General features: G+C 52.8%; 2 protein-coding genes across 11 annotated transcripts in view; both read left to right on the plus strand.

The window, feature by feature from the left end:
• GARNL3 (GTPase activating Rap/RanGAP domain like 3) overlaps positions 1-10,811 on the plus strand; it is a 143,461-nt gene extending 132,650 nt beyond the window's left edge. For 5 of the 8 annotated variants that reach the window (XM_032418946.1, XM_032418947.1, XM_032418948.1 and 2 more), the window contains 6 exons: positions 995-1,102; positions 2,601-2,719; positions 4,538-4,676; positions 5,645-5,860; positions 7,105-7,231; positions 9,070-10,810. In XM_032418946.1, the coding sequence (XP_032274837.1) occupies positions 995-1,102; positions 2,601-2,719; positions 4,538-4,676; positions 5,645-5,860; positions 7,105-7,231; positions 9,070-9,247 (887 nt within the window). In that variant the 3' untranslated portion in view covers positions 9,248-10,810. Of the gene's footprint in view, positions 1-994; positions 1,103-2,600; positions 2,720-4,537; positions 4,677-5,644; positions 5,861-7,104; positions 7,232-9,069 lie in introns of all 8 variants that reach the window. The other 3 variants (XM_032418943.1, XM_032418944.1, XM_032418945.1) reach the window with 1 other exon arrangement.
• Positions 10,812-12,663: 1,852 nt separating this feature from the next.
• SLC2A8 (solute carrier family 2 member 8) lies at positions 12,664-21,516 on the plus strand. Of its 3 annotated transcripts, none has more exons than XM_032418914.1 (11): positions 12,758-12,853; positions 12,948-13,110; positions 13,383-13,589; positions 15,258-15,357; positions 16,688-16,887; positions 17,610-17,753; positions 17,839-17,947; positions 18,638-18,811; positions 19,222-19,367; positions 20,874-21,023; positions 21,139-21,516. In XM_032418914.1, the coding sequence occupies exons 1-10, from the start codon at positions 12,798-12,800 to the stop codon at positions 21,009-21,011; spliced, it is 1,437 nt and encodes a 478-aa protein (XP_032274805.1). In that variant the 5' UTR covers positions 12,758-12,797; the 3' UTR covers positions 21,012-21,023; positions 21,139-21,516. The 3 variants fall into 3 exon arrangements, with proteins under 3 accessions (XP_032274804.1, XP_032274805.1, XP_032274806.1); XM_032418915.1 differs by having other exon boundaries at positions 21,215-21,516; XM_032418913.1 differs by having other exon boundaries at positions 12,664-12,853; positions 20,874-21,516.
• Positions 21,517-23,724: the final 2,208 nt, after the last annotated feature.

Raw genomic sequence — 23,724 nt, forward strand, 5'->3', positions numbered from 1 at the left:
ACCAGCCGCCCGGCTTCCCCAGCCTCTGCCCTCCCACAGCGCAGGGCACAGCGTTCGGGTCTAACCAGGGAAGGGAGTGAGTGCTTAACGGGCATGAGTTTCTTTTTAGGGTCATGAAAAGATGATACAATTAGTTTGTGACATTGTCTGCAAATTTACTCAAATACATTGAATTGTACACTTAAAGGGGGTGAATCTTATGTAAGTTATAGCTCCATAAAACTGTTTAAAAATAATTAAAAATAAAACCATATGGCTAAAACATGATGGACTTCTGGAATAACAGGAGCCTTTGCTTCTATACTGACCTTTTCACTCGGAGAGGATCTGAACCACCTGGACTTGGGTTCAGAGCTCAGAGCAGGCCAGGAACAGAGCGGCTGTTCAACTGGCCTTAATCTAATTCTGGCTCATGTTCCCCAACGTGACACAGGCATATGGCTTCGAGTTTTCCTAATAAAATGTGGGGAGGTGGGGAGGAAGTGGCGGGGAGCATACAGCCCCCACGTGAGGCTCAGAGCATGATCTACCTTGCAGGAGCGCCTCCTCCATCCGGGGGGAGCTCCATCAAGGGTCCCTTCTTCTCTGCCATCAAGCTCACCCGGGTTCAAACCCTGCTTCCCCGTGTGGTGCTTGTGAGACTTTGGACAAGCTGCGTCACCTCTCCTGGCCTCAATTTTCTCATCTGTATACGGAGCGTAATAACGGCATCTACTTCAGAAGGTTATTCAGATGAAATAAGTGTTTAAAGCTCAGTGCCTGGCACATAGTAAATCCTCCCCAAATGGCAGCCATGAATACTTGCCGTAGTCGTGTCGCTCGGTCCCGCCCACCTCCTGGCTGAGCACCTGGCGACGTGGCGGTGTTGGCACCAGCTGCGTGTGCGGACCTAGCAGATAGGACACTATCCTGGTTGCCTGTGTTTTCATGTATCTAATTACCAGCTCTAAGCATTGTCTCTCACAAAAAATGAGTCGCTATTGTTTTGTTGCAGACAGTTGCATCTATAAAAAGGTTTGCCCATTTAATGGGGGCTCTTTTTTGGTTCAACCCTCTGCGTCAGATTTCCAGTTCTGTTGGAACCAGGCTCCTTATGCGATTGGTAAGAAAAACCTAGATCATTTTGCTCTTCCCCTCCTGCATAGACCCATCTGAACGGTTCAGTCCCATGTAAGCCAACTCGCTGGCTTACTGCTAGATTGCTATGAGTTATGTGAGTCTGATGAGTACTCAAAGGGTTCTTTTTCCTTTTTAATTGTTTTCCTGTTTGTTCCCCTTTTGAGGACTGTTGCCGTCCCCTTTGCCTCCCAGTTGTGAGCGTGTGAGCATTTGAGAGCTGTGAAATCCCAGTTTTCAGGACTTGGGGATCTTCCAGTTATCATTTCATTTCTGGGCCTTGCTTTCCTTTTCTCACAATTTGAGAGCAAGATCTCCAGCCTTAAAATGCCACCTGACTTGTTGGAGAAGCACAATGCATTCTGCACCATTCTTATGTATTTTGAAGCTTGAAAATCTAGAATCACAGAAACGCAGGTACTTCGCCTGCCACTGAAATATTAAGGAGTGAGTGGTAGTGCTTCCCTCCTGGGGTTCAGGATCCACAGCTGGGTATCTGCCTGGTGAGAGTCAGCTCAGAGCCAAGAATGTTTGAATTAGTACTGTTTTCTCGCAAGGACAAGTATGTGATCATAGGTGAACAGTCTAGAGTCTTGAGATGAGAACAGAAGATCCAATCCGGATAATGGAGGGACCAGTCATCCTTCGGTGACAGACGAGAGATGGCCAAAAAAAACCCAAAAAACAAAAACAGAAGGAAGGATTGATGATTGCTTTCAGGTTTTGAGCCCCAGCACTGGAGGTCACTTGAGAGAGCAAGGCTAGAGGCATGGGTGTGGTAGGTCACCCCGGGTAAAGCCAAGGGAGTAGAGGGTTCACCAAGGAGAGAGCAAACAGAGAATAAGCTAGTGTGAAGGAGCATGGGAGCATGAAGTAGCCAGTAAAGGGGCCAAAGCGAGAGGTCCCAGGGCAACCAGGGCAGTTGTGGGGCCTAGAAGTCAGGGTGTCGTAAAAACGATTTCAAGAAGAGGGGCCGACCTTTCACAAATAACTCTATAAACCCATTGACGCCACAGCGCCCTGTGAGGGACAGTGAGGAAGAAGACCCAATCCCGGCCCAGGCATGGCAGGAGGAGCACAGAGGAGAAGGGAGCAAGTGACAGGGCATGAAGACCCGGGAAAGGCGGGGTTTCGGGGCCCAGCGGCATCTGCCAGAGGGGACAAGAGGGGGGAATGTCTCTCGGGACTTGGGCGGGTGAGCCTCCAGGAGACCAGGTTATGCGACCCCAGTGAAAAGGGGACAAGGAGAAACAGAGGCAGTGCTCACCAACTTGAAGCAGAAGCTTGGCAGCTAAGAGGAGGCTGTCTCAGGAATGAGGCTCTCTTAGATTCGGGGGACATGCCAGGGGAGGAAGAAGAGAAGCAGCCGGAGGAGGAGGGGAGATGGGAGTTTCTGGAGCAGTGAGGGCAGTTGTGGGATGGTCCGGCACCTCGAGAGCCACAAGCCAGCAGGCTGGCAGCTGACGCGCCCCGTTGCCTTGCAGTGTGCGCTTTCCCGTACCTCCTGGCCTTCACCACCGACTCCATGGAGATCCGCCTGGTGGTGAACGGGAACCTGGTCCACACAGCCGTCGTGCCGCAGCTGCAGCTCGTGGCCTCCAGGGTGAGCAGCACCTGAGCTCCAGGAGGGCGTGGACGCTAGCTCACGGAGTTAGGCCCCTTGTGTGCCAGAGGGAGAGCAGCCACAGCAGAACCCCCATGGGGTTTTCGGGTGTGGCCCCTTCGGGTCCCCCTCGTGTGTGGTCACTCAGTGCAGGTAGCAGTTGTGAAGCTCTGAAGCTCTGGGCTGAAGAGAGGAATGTGCCATCAGGCTGGGTTAGGTCAGGGGTCCCCGCTGCCCCTGACCCTGAGGGACAGCCCAAGTCCAGAAAAGGAAGAGCTTGTGGTATCCTGTTCTTCCTTTGCCGCCTTCCATCCTCAGCTTGATTTTTGTGGCCCATGAAATATGGCTGACTAATCCATGTCCTGAAACAGAGTTTGAGCAAAACCAAGGGACACGGGAACGGAGATGACTTCCCAAGGTGTCTTTGTCGCTGGCACACAATCCAAGAGGTCTTGTCCTAGCTCCTCCCGCGCCAGCCCCACAGTCTGCCCCGTCCCTGCCAGGCCGGCTGGGCCCCCCTGCTCAGGCCCCGTGGTGCCTTCTCCATCCCGACATGCATCCCCTTTGGGGGTGGCTGACTGCCTATCTGCCTCCCCTACTACGCTGACAGTTCCAGGAGTCGGGGACTAGCACAGCGCCAGGGGTATGCTGGTAAAGGTTGAACCACCAGCCCCCCGGAGCCTGGAAGTCAGAGTGTGTGTGTGTGTGTGTACGTACATATATATGTACCTCAGTCGGTTATAAATTTTGCTGATAGAAAAATTAAAATAGCTTATGGTTTACAAAGAATAAAATATATAGTGTTTTTATCTTGAAATGCGTTAGGCCTGTCGGCTCTCACAAAATACTTTTCGTTAGTTTTTGCTAACTGTGGGTGGGGCCTACCCTGATTTTACAGCTGGGGGTTGTAGCTCAGTGCATTAACTCTTTTTCCAATAGGCTGGCTGTCATGAAATCTGATATGTGATCTACTATTAAAATATTTCTCACTCTCATACAAACCGGTCATTAAACCAAAATTTCTTTCACTTTCAACACACTTCTGCTTTCAATCTTCACTATTAGAAATTTTCTCCATCCCATTAAGCCCAGACGGTCAACAAAACAACAAATCCAGCTCTGGTCCGTAGTGTCTGCCAATTTCCATGGTGTAAATAGTCCCGCCATCAGGACATCCAGCTTCCAGTGTGAAAGTTGATGTAAATAACCTCAAGAACATAGATCATGGTAAACATAGTCAAAGAATGAGGAATGGTCAAATTCTGACATTTAGTACCTTTGTTTTTAATATTATTTATTTAAGTTTCATAATGGCTGTGTTTCACTTGCAAAATCCCTGAAAATCGGCACTCGTGGGTCAGTTACAAGCCGGCTCCAGCACCCCCCGGCTGTTCCCACCAGAGCCCTCACAGGGCGGGTGTGCGTGAGTGTTTGCTGAACCAGTGAATGAATGGTCCGTGTTCCCATCTGTAAGTGGACCCGACTGAACCCCAGATACTTTCCAGGTCTGACGCTGCGGGTACCTGACGTTCCTGTTAGGCAGGTGTGCGCTGGGTTGGGAAATGGCCTCTTTTCTATTGTGAATCAGCAAGCAGATAAGGGGAAGTGTGGGGAACTGAATACCCAGGAAAGGTCTGGGGCGGCGGGCAGGACTTTTGCTCTGGAAGCCCGCTGCCCAGGCGCGTTACCGCACTGCATTCCCCACGGACAGAGCGGCCGAGCGGAGATCGCTTGCAGGCTTTGCGGTGATGACGGGAGGGCCATGGGTGCAGGGCCTCTAAGCCACGCAGCTCCCTAATGCTTTCTCTTTCATTCTAGTCGGATATATACTTCACAGCCACCACTGCTGTGAACGAGGTCTCGTCCGGAGGCAGCTCCAAGGGGGCCAGTGCCCATAATTCTCCTCAGACACCCCCAGGCCGAGATACTCCAGTGTTTCCTTCTTCCACGGGGGAAGGTGAAGTGCAATTTTTACTGTCTTATTAATAGATATCTCCAATCCATTCTGATTTTTTTTTTAAGATTTTTATTTATTTATTTGAGAGAGAAAGAGCACAAGCAGGCAGAGGGTCCGAGAGAGAGGGGAAAACAGACTCACTGCTGAGCAAGGAGCCCAATGCGGGGCTCGATCCCAGGACCCTGGAATCCTGACCTGGGCCGAAGGCAGATGCTTAATGGACTGAGCCACCCAGGCGCCCCTCCATTCTGATTTCTCTAGTTCATTCTCACATATCGACATGTGACTACTGCCTAACGGAGTCACTGTTTAAAGCTATTTAAAAAAATGCATTCTGAATGCATTGGTTGCATTCTTAAGAAACCTGTGATAACAACAACAAAAGCCCATTATGAAAAGAACTGATTCCATGGGGAGAAGGGAGTTGAGGGCTAGAGATTCCAACTTGCCACAGCAAAGGTGTCTTTCCTTCAGGGATGTTAATGATCTGGTAGGTTTTTATAGCCAGAAGGACAGAGTCCTAAAACCTACGGAGCACACCCAGCTTTCACTCCATCTGGATCTGCTCACGAATCCCAAAGGCCTTTGCTGTGGTTACGACTTTGCTCTGAGCACCGTGCTTTTCCCAGCTGCTCACCACATCGGTCGTTACTTCTCCCGTCCCTGGAAGCACAGGGCACCCCAAGCAGAAAGGGTGCTGCCGCTGTCTGCCCTCCTGGGTGCTCTCCCCTTCTGGGCACACGGCGCCGTAGCAGGTGCATGTTTAGCCATGTACCTGTGAAAACAGTGCCCTTAAAACCAAAGCCATCAGGCACCATCCCTCTGTTGCTCCGAATGGGGTCTGGGAGGTCAGCATGCAGCCTAAATTCTTCCTTCCTGCTCACTGGGTTGAGGAACCGGAAGTCACCCTTGTAAATAGTACAGACTTTGCTTAAAGTTCTCATGTTCTTTTCTCAATCATATTTCAGGCGAAACTCCGTCCAAAAATCTGTACAAGATTCCACTCAGAAACCTTGTGGGCAGAAGCATCGAACGACCTCTGAAGTCGCCTCTGGTCTCCAAAGCTGTCACCCCACCCACGGCCATCGGCCTGGGCATCGCTGCCATTCCCGTCACTCACTCCCTGTCCCTGTCACGCATGGAGATTAAAGAAATAGCCAGCAGGACACGCAGGGAACTGCTGGGTAACGACGGGCCGTTTTTGTGTTTTTGCTGTTCGTAAATAGGCCAGCTGGTTTCATCTTGGATGTTAATCATCCTCGAAAACAATGACTTAAAAAAGAAACTTTCCCTTTAACAAGGGATATAAACCCATGATAGTGCAGCTACACCTAGGAATAGCATACGGTTTACCCCCAACAACGATGTGTCAGTCTGTATTTATTGGTGTGGAAGGCTGCCCAAACCAGGTTAAAAGCAGAAAAGGCAGTTTACAAAACAGTAGATCTAGTCTGACACAATTTCTTAAAATATAAGTATCTCTATATGTAGGATTTCCTAGAAAGTATCTAGAAGGATTTACAACCTCCAGTTCTCAGATAATATGTTATATTTGTGTACTTGAAATTTTAAATTCACCCTGTTTTTGATATTCGTGGTGCAGTTCAGTTATGGCTTCCCGAAGCCCAGAGACCCCGGGGGCAGGTCTGTAGGGATGGCACAGACGTGAGATATTTGGTAGATCCTTCTCTCTTGGTAACACTGATGGGAGACCAGACCGGAAAAGCACGAAGTACTGTGATAGTCGTGCAGAGGCGAGACTGCTAGAAAGACTTTTGTTCCGAATTGTGAAAACAAAGTGGAGAAAAAGGAAGTGATGTGCTAAACCAGTAAGAAGTGGTTTGAAACCTAATTGGGACCTGCATGGCCTAAAACTGCAAGGACAGTTCACCTTAGGGCATCCCTGGCCTGCAGTCCTGTTTCCTGACAACTGGGGCGGGGATGCAGGCCGCCTGACCGGGCAGGCTTTGACTCTGGCAAAGTCGGTCGGTCTTAGAAGTTGGTGCCTTCCATTGTGCTTTCAGAGTATGCGTGTTGCTATTTTAACCCACTGTGCCCTGTGAAAGCTTGATCTGCCAGCCGCTGTGTTACAAACCACTGTGCTTTTCTGAAATTGAGCCTCAGAGTTGGAGAATTATAGTCTCCAGTGGTAGGATCATGGATTTTTCTCTCCTCCTCTAGACCCTTCTGAGTTTCCTCCCTCCCTCCCTCCCTTCCTTCCTATATATATATATTCTTTAGGATCAGAAAAAAAACCTTCCACCAACAAGAAAACCAGTTACTTTAAAATATATAATTTATCAACGCTTCCTGACTCTATCCCAATAATGCACCAATAGCCAACCAAGAAAAAAAAAGGACATTTTCTATCCCCATGGCAGCCCAGTGGTAATAACCCTCTGACCTGTGCTTCTCCCCTATAATCTAGGCCTCTCTGATGAAGTTGGACCCAGGTCAGAAGGAGCACCAAAGCCCAAATCAAAAGCCCGGAAGCAGTTAGAAGAAAGCCAAGGAGGCCCGAAGCCAGGGACAGCAAGATCAACTAGCAGTGACAGGTATAGGCCATCCCCAGCCGTCCCTGCTCAGGGTGGTGGCCCTTTGGGTCACAGCACTGCCATGAGGCCCTTTCTGCTGACTGACGATGCCACGGGCAGACAGTCAGCATCCAGCTCCTCTCTGAGGACCCCTAGGCTGGCCCAGGGAGGGGCTCAGGCACAAGGGGGCAACCTCACTTACGATTCAGCAAATGCTCATAAAAATACATAAAGGGATTTTTTCTTCTTTCTTTTTCTTTCTTTCTTTCTTTTTTTTTTCCTCACCAGATTCAGAGAGATTTTTTTAAAGATTTATTAATTTGAGAGAGAGGGAGAGCAAGCATGAGTGGGAGGGGCAGAGGGAGAGGGAAAGAGAATCTCAAGCAGACTCCCTGCTAAGAATGGAGCCCAACGTGGGGCTGGATCTCACAACCCCAAGATCATGACCTGAGCCGAAACCAAGAGTCAGATGCTTAACTGACTATACCACCCAGGCGCCCCGACAGAGATATTTTTAAATGAAAATGCTCAGTAGGAGCGACAGATAATAGGCCCTCTCCAATGCTTCTGGTGGGAAGAGAGCAGGTACAGCCTTTTTGGATGGCAGTTCAGTATCCCATGTCAGTGAACGTTTGTGAAGTCCCACTATTTGTCCCCTAAGAGCCTCCATGTCCCTCAAGCTCCTGTATGGAGGGTAAGGGGGCGCATGTCCAGGCTCCATTAATTCACTCAACACACATTCTTAGGGCACCCGGCACTGACCTGGATGTTGGGGATATGAAGATCACTCTCAAGGGGTCCACAGGCCAGGGGGGAAGGCCAACAGAACACTCTAGGAATTGCAGCATTCTGCGGTGGCAGGTGATGCACAGGAATGAGCAGTGCCACCACCCCCACCTGGAGCAGGGAGGGTCTCAAACACCAGGAAAGGCTGAGCCAGGTCCACAGACCCAGTAAGCATTAGCCTGGCCGAGAGGGGGCAGCACTCACAGATGCTTTAATCCCACAAACTGAGCCCCTTTGTGGCAAGTCCTGCCTTCGTGGACTTTACATTCTAGTGTGGAGACCCAGACCATAAACCTGTAAACAATTAAGCAAATTAAATCATTTCCAATAGTGACAAGTGCTGTAAGGAAATTTTTAAAAAGGTAAGAGTTGGGGGGGCGGGCGTGGGTAGAAGTTCTACTTTGGGAAGGGGGTGTCAAGAGGGCTTCTCTGAGGAAGTGGCATTGAGCCAAGCTTTGATTGAATTAGAAGGAACAAGGGGAACCGCAGGGGCAAAGGCTCTGAAAGGCATGGCCTGTTGAGCGGCCAAAGGCTGGGCCGGGGGCTTTCACAGGCCAAATGAGTACTTGTTGAATGAATGAACCCCCTGAACTTGGTCAGATTGGTTTTGCAGCTATCAAGAGTGTCCTGAGTACAAGAGAAAAATCAAGGGGGTAGGTTGGGCTGGGAGGAGGCAGAAGGGTCCCCAGGGCCAGATCCTGTGGTCTGTGGTCCTGTGGGTAGGAGTTTCAGCCTTATCCTCAGGCCACAGGGAGCCCCAACCCAGGAGGGTTTTAGGCAGAGAGTGACATTATCCCGATTTGCCCTTTAGAAAGGTAAAAAACACCTCAAACACCTCCTATATGTCACCTTTGGCCTTTAAAACTCCCAACAGCCCATGAGGTAGGGCTGGCTGACTGTAGACTCCACGCTCTGTGGGGCTGACTCCTACATGTCCCCACCTTTCCCCACTAATGGGTGGGGGGTGAGGGGATAAGGCTTTATGAGCTCAGATGAGCAGGAAACTGCCTGACAGAAGGGGCCCAGGTCACCAGTGCTCTCCAGGGATCCCTTATGTGACTTTTCTCTTCTAGGATCACCACGGGCTCCTTGGAAAGTCCTTCTGCTCCAGAAGCCAACCCCGAGGGGCGCTACCACTCGACGGGCTCTGACCAGGATCCTGTGGCAGACAGAGAAGGCAGCCCCGTGTGGGGCAGTAGCCCCTTTCAGCTCACAGCTTCCTCGGATGAAGACATTATTGACCTGAAGTAAACAGGGTCCGGATCGAGTTTGCCATCTTTAATTTTCTTATGGAGGTTTATACTCTTTAACCAGTTCTGACAGCATTTCTCAACAAAATGTGGCTTTTAGCCCACCCGTGATCTACTGGACCAAACCTTCTGCACACCTGGCCGGTTTGGGTCTCTCCAATGTCCGGTGCCATCTTTCTTGACCTTTGTTTCTTTCTGTTCAGGAACCATCAGTCCCCTTGTAATAAAGGTAGTAGATTTCATTGAGGTTTTAGATTGAAACTTTGAATAAATCAAAAATGTTCATTCTTATTTACTGCAACCTTCTCTTGTATTTTATATACTTTGATGGAAAAATTATTTTTTCATTACGGTTTTGATTTATGTCACATATTGTGTTTCTTTTATAAAGAAAAGCTATTACTTTTTAAATTTATTATAAATAAGTTTTCTTTCTGCACATTTGGCCCCTGTTGCTGTTTCAGTTCACTGAGTTTGGAACCAGCTGTGTCCCTGCCTGTAGACTTTTGAGAAAAGCTGAATGGTTAGTTCTTAGAAGCTCCTGCTCCCTCCTTGTGTCTCACAAAGCCTGTTAAGAGTCTTAAGATTATTTTGTTTGGTTCTGTAGTTACTCTGAAATCATATAGCCAGGCAATAGTCACTCCTTGCCACCAAAATCATCATCCTCAAATTCCCTTCTCATGTTTAGGTCTGCTTTGCTCTTCCACGTGAACCAAGTGATTGTCCTTCTCTTGTCATCACTTGCCTTCTGTTGCCCCCTCCTCAAAGTGAGAAGAAAATGTGGGCTTGACCAAGTGCAAATGAGACCGTGAAATGTCAGCCTCTGGCCACGGGAGATCCAAGGGGGAAACGTAGTTTCACTGACACTGTAAAAATTTTAATCTGTGTGAAGAAGGTAATTTACCTTTGGCTTTAGTCTAACGGATTCCATTTTATTAGCTCTCTTCTTGCCTAAATTACCCACCAAAAGAAACTTTAAATCATTTCCCCCGTGAAAGCATCCCTGAGGGTTCTTCTGCACGCCTTCTCTGGGAGTGCAGAGAGCTGTGTTTGACATGACCTTGATCGGACAGATTTTACAGAAGTTTGGGTCCCACCTCCTCGTGGGCCTTGCACACTGTGGGGAGAGCTCCCTTGTCTGCCTGTTGCACAACTGCCTGCGTGGTGTTTGTGCAAGAAACAGCCCAACATGCTGGATCCAGTGAAGGCTGCCTGGTTCCCTTCAGCAGATGGCAGGAGGGCGAGAGTAATGCATACGGTGCTTTCTAGGTATAGCCAGGTATGCCCTAGCTGTACTCAGCATTGCCGTTCCTCCTCTGTGTTTCCTTCTGCCCCTTCCGTATTTGGGGGAAACACAAGATCCACTGCATGCTCTATCTCAACCTCGTGAAAAGTTTTGGGAGTTAGATTTTATTATTATTGCTTTTCAGATAAGTAAACTGAGGCTCAGAAAGGGACAGCGATTTGAAACTCTGAGTTCTCTGACCCCAGAGCTCTGTTCTCTCCCCTGTCCACCATACAGAGTCAGGCTGAGTGCCTTGTGTCAGTTGGATCTGACTGGTGTTTTTCATGTTAAACTAATTTGTAAGCTTTATGAGTTTGTGTGTTCTTTCTGTCATCTTTTTTTTTTTTTTTTTTTTTCCTGGAGTTTCTTGCTTCTCAGCCTGGAATAAAAAAAACCAAGGGTGATTTAGAACATTCTTCCAAAGAGATTGGAAGCATCAGAACTGCCCCATGATTTGACAAGAGTCACAAATCTGAGGAGTGAATGTAGAAAGGGCAAGAAATGGACCCTACTAATCAGATAGATGGTGATTAGCTTATAAAAGGGGGATAGGAGGCAGCTCTGGCAGCAATATCTGCTTACAAAGGCCAAGAAGTGAATGCCGCACCCTTGGGAAGGGAGACCACCAGCCAGAAGGCAGGAGCGGGTTTGTAGGGGCCTGTGGCTCAGAGGGCTGGTGCTAGCTGGGCTCCCTGGAGCATCCTGTCCACATAAGCCCTTCTGCCTACCCCCCTGGCTGAGTTACTGCACTGTGTAAATGCAGCAGTTTGCCTGTGGAGTTGGAGGCATTCGTCCACTCTGCAAACACCAACGGCCCACTGTGTGGAGGAAGAGGTCACATCCATTAAGGGACAGAGGGAAGTAAACAAGTGATCACACGGCAGTGATAAGTGCTCAGATAAGAATTTATAACTCGAGCACAAGATGCTGTGGAAGCATAGAGGGGTGGTTGCCTGTCTTTAAAGATAGTACAATCAGGAGCCTGCACTAGGTCAAACAACTTTCATAATCATATGGGCTAGCATTTGAGTGCTTCACATGTGCTTGATCTTTCGTGTACACTGCCTCTGCTTAAAACCCTCCTGGAAGGTAGATATCATTCCCACTTAGAGATGAGGAAACAGAGGCCCAGAGAGGGATTAAAAGCCAAACCTCTTACTCTCATAGCCCTGGTACTTTCAAGAATTACACAGCACTCCACCTCAGCTGCCTCATCCAGAGAAGGGTTGGGTATAGATGGCAAGATCCTTCAGAGCCCTGACATCATCCTATCTCCAGCAGTCACTTGGGTGCTCAAGTGAAGAAGCTGGCTATTAATAGCCGCAGGAGACTCAAAGACGGCAGGTGTTAAGATGAAGACTCAAGAGTCAGGATGACCTATGAAGTGAGTGGAACTTAACAGGGAGCCTAGGGCTCACCATTTAAGCCCCGATCAGTCACACATATGAGGGCCCTGCCCAACACAGGTCCTCTGCACCTCGAGGTCCTGGTGGTTGTCGGCTCGTAGCCGTCAGCAATCTGCGGGCTCCGAGTTATGACCCGCACCGAGATGGGCTGCGGCGCGCGGGGCCATGCCTCCGCCCCCGGCAGCCCAGGTTCCGCGAGGAAAGAGAGCGGCCCAGGACCGTCGCTTGGAGACATTCCTCCCTGCGGCTGTCAGTGAGCTGAGCTGGACCAGGCGCGTTGAACCCCAGCCGCAGGGCACCGGTTAACGCAGAGCAGAAACCGCAGAGCCGACCAGGCAGGACAGACGCTACTGGCCGGAGTCGGGGCGAGAAGTCCTGTGCGCGGCGCAACCTGCTCCACGTTCGTCCTGCTGGTAGCCTCATTGGTTGAAGCTTGACTGAGAGGCGGCTCCAGGAGCAGATGCCATCCCCGCCTTCCACCCTCATTGGCTGGCTCCGCCTGAGGCAGCTTTCTGATCCCGCCTCTGGGTTCGCACCACACTCCTATTGGATGGTTCTACTCCAGGCCCACATACAAACTCCGCCCCACCTAAACATTGGCTCGCCAGGCTCTGGGGGCGGATCCAGTGAGCTTCGCCAACCGGCTCTTTGCTCCCATTGGTCGGCTCTGATTCGGAGGGTGGCTCCTAGCGCAAGGCTAACCCCGCCTGGCGTTCCCACTGGCCGTTCCCATCCCGCCCCAGAGCCGCCCCTCCCCGCCTATTGGCCGGCTCTGCCGTGAGAGGCGGGTGCCGGCTGCACTCGCGGGATCCGTGGCAGTTCAGGCAACAGAGCTGACCAAGCAGGCGTTGGCTGCGGACATGACGCCGGAGGACCAGGAGGAGACACAGCCGCTCCTGGGGCCGCCCGGCGGCAGGTGAGCGGGTGGGGGGACCCGGGCCCGGGACGCGGCCTCGCCCCTCCTGCTGCGCCCAGGCCGGCGCCGCTCACCCGCTGCCCTGTCCCCGCAGCGCTCCCCTCAGCCGCCGGGTCTTCCTCGCCGCCTTCGCCGCCGCCCTGGGCCCGCTCAGCTTCGGCTTCGCGCTCGGCTACAGCTCCCCGGCCATCCCGAGCCTGCGCCGCGCCGCGTCCCCAGCCCTGCGCCTCGATGACGCCGCCGCCTCCTGGTTCGGGGTGAGGCCTCGCTCACCCTCCAGCCCGCCGGGGCCCCTCGTCCTCCACCGCACGCGCGAGGGGGGCCCCTGCGCTTACCTGGCTTCGGGCGGGCACTAAGACCCTCGCCCGGGTGCGTCCCGGCTCTCCTGCCGGGGTCACCCTCCCCCCCGACCGCCAGCCCGGGACCCCCGTCCCCTCTTCTCGGAGGCTGCCGGGGCTGGGGTTGAGGGCGAGGCTGGGCGGCGGCCCTGCGGCGCCCCCGCTGCAACCTACGGTCACTCCGCCCCCAGGCCATCGTGACCCTGGGAGCCGCGGCGGGGGGCGTGCTGGGCGGCTGGCTCGTGGACCGCGCCGGGCGCAAGCTGAGCCTGCTGCTCTGCACCGTGCCCTTCGTGGTCGGCTTTGCAGTCATCACCGCGGCCCAGAACGTGTGGATGCTGCTCGGGGGCCGCCTCCTAACCGGCCTGGCCTGCGGTATTGCCTCGCTCGTAGCCCCGGTGAGTGTCCCCGAGCCTCGCGCCCTGGGACAGGGAAGGAGCGGACCCGGGGGCGTGGTTCTCCCTGGCTGCGGCCTCCTGGGTGCCTGGCACCGTGCCCCTCGCCAGCTTTATCTTCCTTCCCCCGGCGACGGGCCTTGGAAGGAGCTGCTGTTATCCTTGTTTACAGATGAAGGGAGCTTCAGAAACTGAAGCCCTTTGTCGAGCCACAACTAGTCGGTGGTGAAGCTGCTACTCACACCCGGGACTGTGCCACTTAACCAGGCCTCTCTTTTGCTCTACAAATGAGTACCATCTGTGGATGGTCCCAGAAGCCTACAGTAAGGCTTAGATCTCCCACTGTCATTCAGACTACTGACTACAGTTTAGCAGGAAAATCCTGTTCTGCTTTGTCCTCCTGGCAAAGGCCGTTGATCTCTCTGCTGTTTCCCTTCGCTCCTCAGGAACTAGTCCTCCAGCTGCTTCCCCTCTTCTCTCTTCCCATCTCCCCATGCACCACTGTCCAGGCTGACTTGGGACCCATCTCTCTAGGTGAAATACCGGGTCTGTCACTTACTGGGGTAGAGTATACCTCTCTGTGCCTCAGTTTCCTCCCCTGTAAAATGGGAATAATGGCCTTACCTCATGCAGTGGTTGTGGGGATTAAGCAAGAGTGCACATATAGCCCTGGCATGGCTTGTGGAGGGCTTGGACCCTGGCAGCTGAAATTGCAGGGTGACCAGTAAACTGTTCTGCTGGCTACGGGGCTTGGATGGTATACCACCCACACGCCAACCTGGTCAAGATTAATAGAGTGGCTCAGAGTCCTCCCTGGTCATCCTTTTGCACCCACCACTCATTTTACCCGCATTTGCTGGGCAGCAGGCAGCAGCTGAGTCGGATTTTATGTTTTGGGTTTTGGTTTTTATGTTTTGGACAAAAACACACCCATCTTAGTCATGGGCATAAGGTACAGAATAACCTAGAAGTATGGGCAAGACCTTTCTGGCCCCTGAGCCCCGAGGAAGCAGTGGCAGTCAATGGTAGCAACTGAGGCAAAGAGTTGGCTTTCACTCCAAGGGCACCACTGGACATCTGGAGTCACCTGGGTGTCATCTGGAGCTAGTTAGAAAGGCAGAATCTTGGGAGCACCCGGGTGGCTCAGGTGGTTAAGCGTCTGCTTTTGGCTCAGGTCATGATCTCGGGGTCCTGGAATGGAGCCCCATATGGAGCTCCCTGCTCAGCGGGGAGCCTGCTTCTCCCTCTGCCTGCCCCTCTGTCGCTCGTGCTCTTTCTCAAATAAATGAATTAAATAAAAAAAGAAAGGCAGAATCTTGGGCCCCACCCTAGACCTACTGCATCAGAACCTGCATTTTATCCAGGGTAGTCATACAATGAAATGAAAGTTTGAAAAGCTGTGTAACACACACACACACGCACCCCACCCCACCCCACACCCCCCCCCCAAGCCATGTATATATCCTTAATCCCTGTTAAAACACCCACTGCTGCTCACTTGGAGAGGCGGGGAGGTATGGGGAGGGCTTTGCTGACCTGGGACCTGCAATTAGAGCCTCACCCGGCATGCAGCAGCCCCCCACTGAGGCTCTCCTCAACTGTGAACGGCTGAGGCTTTTCAGTTTTAAGAACTCTCGGCCCTGAGTAAAGTTTCCTCTTCACTGCCAACAGGTCTATATCTCTGAAATCTCCTACCCCTCAGTGAGGGGGCTGCTGGGCTCCTGTGTGCAACTGATGGTCGTCATAGGCATCCTCCTGGCCTATCTAGCAGGTAGTTTTCACAGTCTCTCTTTTGATCCCCGCTAATGGCTGTGTGGCCATTTTATAGCTGTAGACACTGAAGTTCAGAGAGGTCAAGGGACTTGCCCAGAGTCACACAGCCTGTCACACAGACCGCCGCCCTGAGCCCCTGGGACATGTGGGTCTTGCGACTACGTTCCAGGGAGAGCTGGAGAAGGTGACGTCCTCATCTTCCCAGGGCAGAAGCCCATTCCAAGGGGGCTGGGGGGTGGGAGCTGACCGGTTAGGTCAGTACCTCACTGCGCAGTGGCAAACTGAGGATTCAAGGGGGTGGCTGGCGCACCCCTAAAACTCTTCAGCTCAGGAGCTTGGAAGGCCCAGGCATGTCTCTCAGAAATACCAGTACTGGATTTGCAGTGTGACAGAGGAGGGTTCCAGGGGACCCGAGGGGCAGAGCTGGGGTCAGCATGAGGAAGCTTCTGGAGGCAGACATTTTTTCACCAGAACGGAGGTGGAGAGAAGCTTCACATCAGACAATCCCATGTCAGGGGACACTTACTGGCTGTGTGACCTTGGCCTAGTCACACTGCCCCAGAGAGCCTCACTTCGCCTGTCTTTAAACAGCAATAACCCCACCTAGTCCAAGGCTGTTAATGAGAATTATCAAGGCATGTCCTGAGACCCAGAGGGCCCAGAGTATGTGCCCTCTGGTTCTTCACAGTGGGTGACATCCTGGTCTGGGCTCTTTGATTTTTGCCCACTTACCATCCAGACTCTAATTCAGAGTCCTGGGGGCAGTCTGGCAGCTTTGGGGGCCCTGCGGGTGCCAAAGCTCCTGCCAAATACAGACACTGACATTTGGGACAGACACATGGGTGTCAGTATGCCTACAGAATTCCCTCCAGTTCATCCTAACCAGCACGCTTTTTGATCAGTTTCTGTAACTATTGATCCACTGGTGTTCCATGAAAAGTCTCTCCCACTCCATCCCCTTTCCTCTCCAGAGGAGCCAACCTTGCCTGCTTCTTGGTGGCCTTCCAGAGTCTGTGCATATTTATTCTCCCTCCCCTACCTTTTAGACAAAGAGCAAGTGCCTCATTCTGTTTTTAATTGCCACATAAATATTCACTGAGCAGATGTAGCACAATGATGTGCCCATCAGCGTTTCTACAATATTTATCAACCCCAGTTGGTAACAACAATATTGGTGACAGACACGAACGTAGCCACACGGAAGTAGTGCGGCCCCCACCCTTGAAGCTGAGTCCCTGGGGTTGGCAAGAGGGCAGGCCCGCCCTGATAAGATCCAGCGTGGCCCACTCAGGCTCTGATTCCTGACCCCCCCCCAATCCCCCAACCAGGCTGGGTCCTAGAGTGGCGCTGGCTGGCTGTCCTGGGCTGCGTGCCTGCGTCCTTCATGATGCTGCTCATGTGCCACATGCCCGAGACCCCGCGCTTCCTGCTGACCCGGCAGAGGCACCAGGAAGCCACGGCCGCTATGCAGTTCCTGTGGGGCTCTGAGCAGGTCTGGGAGGAGCCCCCTGTCGGGGCTGAGCACCAGGTGAGGGGCTGGGAGCCAGCACCGGGGCGGGATGGGGGTGGGGGGGTAGGAGACAGCGAGGTATGGCCCTTTTGCGGTTGGGGGGAGGCCAGCACAGCCTGTCCCCAAGGCTGCGCGCGCACACACACACACACGGGGAAGGGAGGCACAAGTGGCGGAGCAAGCAAAAGCCTGCTGGAGCCCCACTACCTGGCTGGGCCCTAGCCTTGACCTTACTGTTCCAGAAAGAGAAAAGGCCGGCTGGGTCACAGGGAACACGGGTGCAGACTTGAGGAATTGGAGTTTTAAATGAGGTGTTGTAGGGCAGGGGAGAAGACAGAGTCTCTGTGACCGTCACATCCCTAAGCCTTCCTTTCTTCATCTGTAAGATGGGAGTCCCAGCACATGCCTGGTGGTGGTAGGGATTCAGCGATGCCAGGAGAGGTGCTCGGCTCAGGCCTAGGCCTGGGGCTGGTGGGATTCTCGAACCCCTGGCTTTGTGCCCATATAATCTCTTTGTGGTTCCACCAGCAAATCAGGAAGGGCCACGGGGAGGTGAGGATCTTGTCACCTTACAAATGGTGAGGCTAAAATGACGCGGGGACCTGTCTTGGACGCGAGGCCCAGGTGATAAGAAGCTGAGGCTCATTCGCTCGACCAGGCTTTAGGACCGTGGCTCGAAGCCAGCGCGCCCCTCAGGTGGGGGTCGGGAGGAGCACTGACACCGGCCTCTATCTGAGCAGGGCTTCCACCTGGCCCAGCTGAGGCATCCTGGCATCTACAAGCCCTTCATCATCGGCATTTCGCTGATGGCCTTCCAGCAGCTGTCAGGGATCAATGCTGTCATGTTCTATGCAGAGACCATCTTTGAGGAAGCCAAGTTCAAGGTAAAGAGGCCTCCGCCCCAGCCTGCCTCATCTGGATGCCTAATCCCGGGGTCTTTGCCTGACCTGCCTCGGCCCATCTCCCCAGGACAGCAGCCTCGCCTCGGTCATCGTGGGCGTCATCCAGGTGCTGTTCACGGCCATAGCGGCCCTCATCATGGACAGAGCTGGGCGGAGGCTGCTCCTGACCTTGTCAGGTGAGGCCCCAGGGCCAGGGCTCAGCCCTGTGAAAGTGGGGTGGCGCAGGCCAGGCTCCCCACCACAGGCCGGAGGGTCTTTGCTGAGGCCACCGCATGGCAGCAGGGAAAGGCCAGCCAAGCACCCTTGAGGAAAGGCCGAGATTCATGGGCGCCCTTACTGAGCGCTCGCTGCAGACCAGGCCCGCGCTAACAGCGTCACCGTAGCGTGCCTTAACCCTCGCAGCGAGCCTCCACGCAGGCGCCATCAGGGGCCCAGTTTACGACAAGGAAACTGAGGACCCAGGAGGGGAAGTGACTCAGAAGCTTGTGGTCTTTTGGGGCAAGTGACTTCACCTTTCTGAACCTCAGTTTCCCCCATTTGAAATGGGGGCGACGGGGGGCCATGGTGAGGATCCCGAGATGATCTGCATGGGGGTCAAGACCGAGCTGCTGCCACAGTTACCCCTCCTGCTCCTCGGGCCGGGGAGGCTCTGCCACCAGGAGGCTCTCGGGGTCTGCTGTGCTTCAAGGTCCAAGCCGGGGCCGCCAGTCTGGGCTCCCAGGCACCACCGCTCGCTGGCCTCCCAGAGAAAGCCAGGCCCCATTGCTGTGGCCACATGGCGCTGAGACTCCAGCCCTGAGTGCCACGTGCCTGGGCTGCGGTCCTCTTCTCCCAGGGCCCTGCCCACTGCCGCCCTCCACTTGCAGGTGTGGTCATGGTGTTCAGCACTAGTGCCTTTGGCGCCTACTTCAAGCTGACCCAGGGCGGCCCCGGCAACTCCTCACACGTGGACCTCTTGACGCCTCTCTCCATGGAGCCCGCCAGCGCCAGCGTGGGGCTGGCCTGGTTGGCAGTGGGCAGCATGTGCCTCTTCATCGCCGGTGAGGAAGGGGTCCGTGGGGAGATTGGGGGGGGGATGGGGACATCCTGTCACCAGCAGGTTCCTGCAGCTCCCAGCAAGTCCAGGCCTACCAGGCCTTGCCTCTCTATCACATGGGTCCCCACCTCTGCGTTTATGGCTCTGACCATGTCCCAGGCACTGAGCTAAACCCTTCTCTGCCCCTTTCACTTAATCCCCACCCCGCCAAACAGCCCTCCAAGCAGGCCCCATCATGACCCCATTCTACAGAGAAAAGCCTGATGCGTAAGCAGTGGAGGGACCCGTCTGAGGCGGAGGAAGGCTCAGAGCTGGGGGGCCCAGACTGGAAACCGCGAGGATTTGGCCCAAGGGTGCTGTGGCAAGCCCGAGGGTCCGTCCCCATGGGCTCTGATGCCTGTCTTGCTCCCACAGGCTTCGCCGTGGGCTGGGGGCCCATCCCCTGGCTCCTCATGTCTGAGATCTTTCCTCTGCACGTCAAGGGCATGGCCACTGGTGTGTGCGTCCTCACTAACTGGTTCATGGCCTTCCTGGTGACGAAGGAGTTCAGCAGTGTCATGGTGAGCGTAGGCCCAGAGGGCCTCCCCCTCACGTAGTCAGTGGGGAGCTCTTTTTAGAATTACTCTTACTGCGGAAGACTCAGGGTCAGTGGCCTCGCATGCAGGCTGAAGCCACCCTCCTGGGACACCAGCCATCTTGGTCAGGGATGAGGGGAGGCCTGACAGGCCAGGAAGGTGAGGGACCCAGGCTGTGACCACTCGGGAGACTTCAGGCTATCCTGGCAGAAGGACAGCAAGACTGGCCTCCGCCGTTGGACGCTGGGGACATGAGCCAGGTTATAGGGCTGCGTGGGAAGTACCCTGGCTTTGGAGTTGGCAGGCCTGGGCTCTTCGCCCACCCTGGCCACTTCCCACTGTGTGACCTTGGGTGTGCTGCTCACCTCTGAACCAGCTTCCTTGGCTGAAAATGGAGGAGGGTGACGGCAGCTCCCCCTTACGGTTGTGGGAGCATCAGTTCATTTTAACATCCTGCTACTTTCGCACGGATGACCTGACACAGACCTGGATCCTGCCTCAGGGGCTCCCCAACCGATAGGGAAGGATGTTTCTGGAGCAGATAGGCCCCCTGTTCAGGCATTCATTCCCCTCCACGTCTCCTGGGACATACCATGGCCAGGCCTGTTCAAGGAGCCAGAGACAGCAGTGAGGTAGACAGGGTGCCCTTTCTGACTGGACTGGGATGGCAGTGGAGAGAGGACGGACCACCAGGAGGCTGGGCAGAGCAAGGAGGGGCAGGCCACGAGAGGCGTGGACGCCTGGGGCTGGCCTGGAGTCTCTGCAGGGCCTGGGCCCACTCAGATGGGCTGCCCTGGGGAGCACACCGGGAAGACCAGGGCAGAGATTTAGAGATGGAAATGACTTGCTGGGAGCTGTGGGGGGCCAACAACAGAGGGAGGAGATGGTAAAGGACCTAACAGGGACCCAGGGGTGCACAGCATCCAAGAGGCTGAGAGAAGAACTTCTGGGGGAAGGGCAGTGATGGGTCCCAGAGGAGGAGGAGCTAACAAGGGAGGGGGCTTTGGTTCTGGCACCTGGGAGGTCCCTGGGCCTGCGCTGGGAGGGTGGCCAGGCTCTGAGTGGAGGGAACCGCTCGCTCTTCCCTCCGTGCTGGTGGGCCCCGTGTGCCTTGTGTGCTCACCCTGCCCCATCTCAACCTGCTGAGAGCTCACCCGTTCCGTCGGGCACCGAGAAGAGACTCGTCCCGAGGCAGGGAACTCAGCACAGGGCCAAAGCAGAGCGTAGAGAGTGGGTCTGGGGGCCCTGGAAGCAGACCTCCAGGGTGGGGGCCCAGCTGTCACTTGATGTGGGTGTCTCAGTGAGTGTCAGCTTCCCTGTCTACGCAACATCCACACCCTGTAGGTGCTTGGCCCAGGCTTCTGGAAGGCGGGCCGGACCCTCCTCCACTCCCCCGAGCCTGGGCAAGGCAGGCTGGGGCCTCAGCTTGGGATCGCGGGAGGGCTCCCGGCCTTCTGCCGTGTCCACATCCGGCCTTTCCCTCTCTTCCAGGAGGTGCTCAGGCCCTACGGAGCCTTCTGGCTTGCCTCCGCCTTCTGCATCTTCAGTGTCCTTTTCACCTTGTCCTGTGTCCCGGAAACCAAAGGAAAGACTTTGGAGCAAATCACAGCCCATTTTGAGGGGCGGTGACAACCCCTTCTCGTGAGTGGCTGTCCCCTCCTTGCAGGGCCAGTTTTGGGCTTCAGTGGGGGGCGGAGCCCGCCTGTGACTCCAAGCTGGGCCTCAGCCAGAGCCTGGAGCCCCTGCCTGTCCCCAGGGAGCTGGAATCCAGGACCGCAGCACCTTGGAGCCTTGTCCTCCAGGGCCCTTCCTTCCTACCTGGCTCTCTACAGCCCAGCGGACCATGGGTATGAGGTTCCCGGCCCCTGGGCCCGATTCCTGCCACCCCTCTGTGACTCCGGAGGAGGGAACATCCTGGAGGGGCCTTGTTGCCCTGTGGTCCTTCGTCCACAGGCCATCTCCATCTTGCCATGAAAGCAACAGCAGAGGAGGGAGACTCTCGACTCCTCCTTTTCTGGAGGAGATGCTTTTGAGGGGTGGTCCCTGGTTTCTCCTCTCCGTGGCTGCATTATCAGGAAGGAGCTTTGTTTGCCAAATAAAGATTTGACTCAGAAAAATCAGGTCATGGCCTCTTTGTGTGTTTGAGAAGGGTATTTTCTGATCCCTTCCCTAAAGTAGGCCTCCCACAAACTGGGCCTTGCCAAGAATATCTATGATTTCCTTTTTCTCATGGTCTGCCAGGCTTCCTCTTGGCTCTTGGAGGTCATTTCTGGCTCCTTCCTTGGGCCCAGTCCCCTGGATCATTAGTCATCAAATCTCATTAACAACGAAAAAGTATCTCTTTTTCTATTGACTTTAATGGAGCCAGAAGTCTTTTACAGGTTGCTTTTATTATCCACTATATAAGTAATACATGTTTATTGTAGGAAAACTGAAAAACCTAGATTTATTTAGTATAGTTATTTGTATAGCAGTTAACTGTCTGCTAGGCATTGCCCTAAGCACTTTATAAGTAGTAACTCATTTATTTGGATAAATGATACAATAATTATTCACAGCTGTACCTTTCCAGAGTTAACTTCTTTTAAGAATTTGGTTCTATCCTGAAAGATCTCCCTCCCAACACATATCCTTTCTAGCATCACTATACACAAGTAGGACATCACATTTCCCACTCCATGATCTGTTTTATTGAGAATCTGAATTGTGCAGTCCCACCATGTGCCCACCTCAAGAGAGAAGTGTGGAAATCTCCACCTATGAATGTGGATTTGTTTCTCCTTGCACTTCTGCTGTGTTTTGCTTCATGTACCCTGGAGCTCATGACTCGCTGCATGCACATTTGGGATTGTTATATTCTGATTGTTTTTGTCCTTTAGCATTATGAAATGACCTTCTTTGTCCCTGGTATATCTCTTGTTCTGAGGTCTACTTTGTCTGTTATCAGTATCACCACTCCAGCCTTTTTTTTTGATTGGTGCTTTGACAATGATTTTCAATTATATCATACTATATATTCCTTTTTCATAGTACCCTATACTTTTCTTTGTGATGGAAATGCCTTTTGGGGTTTCCCTGAGGATACACACATTCACTTTTAAAAATATTTTTAAAATTCACTTTATCAAGGCATTACTTACATACCATAAAATTCAAATACATACTATAAAACTCAACAATTGTAGGCATAAAAATTTGATGACTTAGGTTGAATGTATACACAGCTGTGTACCCACCACACAATCAAGATACAGGACATTCTCCTCCCCCAAAATGTTCCTTCATGTCCCTCTGCAGTCAGTCTTGTCTCTATAGCTTTGTGTTTTCTAAACTTTCATAAAATGGAATCACAGTTTGTAGTATTTTGCGTCTGGCTTCCGTAACTTAGCAGTGTTGTTTTTATTTTTATTTTTTAAGATTTTATTTATTTATTTGACAGAGAAAGAGCACAAGCAGAGGGGAGCAGGAGAGGGAGAAGCAGGCTCCCTGGGGAGCCTGTTGCCAGCTCGATCCCAGGACCCTGGGATCATGACCTGAGCCGAAGACAGATGCTTAACCAGCTGAGCCACCCAGGCGCCCCATAGCAGAGTGCTTTTAAGATGCATCTGCGCTGCATGCACCAGCGGTTCATTTCTTTTAGCTGTTGAGTAGTGTTCCATTGGACATTTGGGCGAGTTCCAATTTGGGGCTGTCATCACTAAAGCTGCTGTAAACACTGGCATACAGTTCCACTCCTGGGTCCTGTGGTAAGTTTATGTTTAATTACACCCTAAGAATCTGCCAAATGGTTTTCCGAAATGGTTGTACCATTTTGCTTTCCCATCAGCAGCGCAGAAGAGTTCTGGTTGCTCCCCATCCTCAACAACACTTGGTATTCGCTATTATGAATAAAACCATTTGCACATTTTAATTTTTTGAAAGTTGTCCCCTAGGCTCTGATTTCCTCTGGAATCAGTCAGGTTGTCTTGGTCCTTCTCTTCTATGCTGCTGGTTTATCTCAAGGATCTGGGGAGCTTTGGTTGTCCATATTTAGGAATGAAGAACTACGGGGTTTTAATGACAGTGGCTGGTATATGCCCCCTACCTCTGCACCTCTTCTCAGTTCTGTTATGGTTTTTGTTCCCTTTACATATCTTCACTGTCGTTTCAGTGGGAACTAGAGGAAGAGAAAGGGGAAATGTGTAAGTTCAGTCCACCAGCTTGAAACGGAAGCTCTCTGCATTCTTTGAACGATTTGTTTGCCATGGGAGTCATAGTGTGTGGTAAAGAGCAGGTGCTTAAATATTTGTTAAATTCAACAAATTAAGAGGATTTTGTTGTATAAATATGTCAGAACTTAAAT

Source organism: Phoca vitulina, unplaced genomic scaffold (genome assembly GCF_004348235.1).
Source record: "Phoca vitulina isolate PV1807 unplaced genomic scaffold, GSC_HSeal_1.0 scaffold21, whole genome shotgun sequence".
Lineage (NCBI taxonomy): Eukaryota > Metazoa > Chordata > Mammalia > Carnivora > Phocidae > Phoca > Phoca vitulina.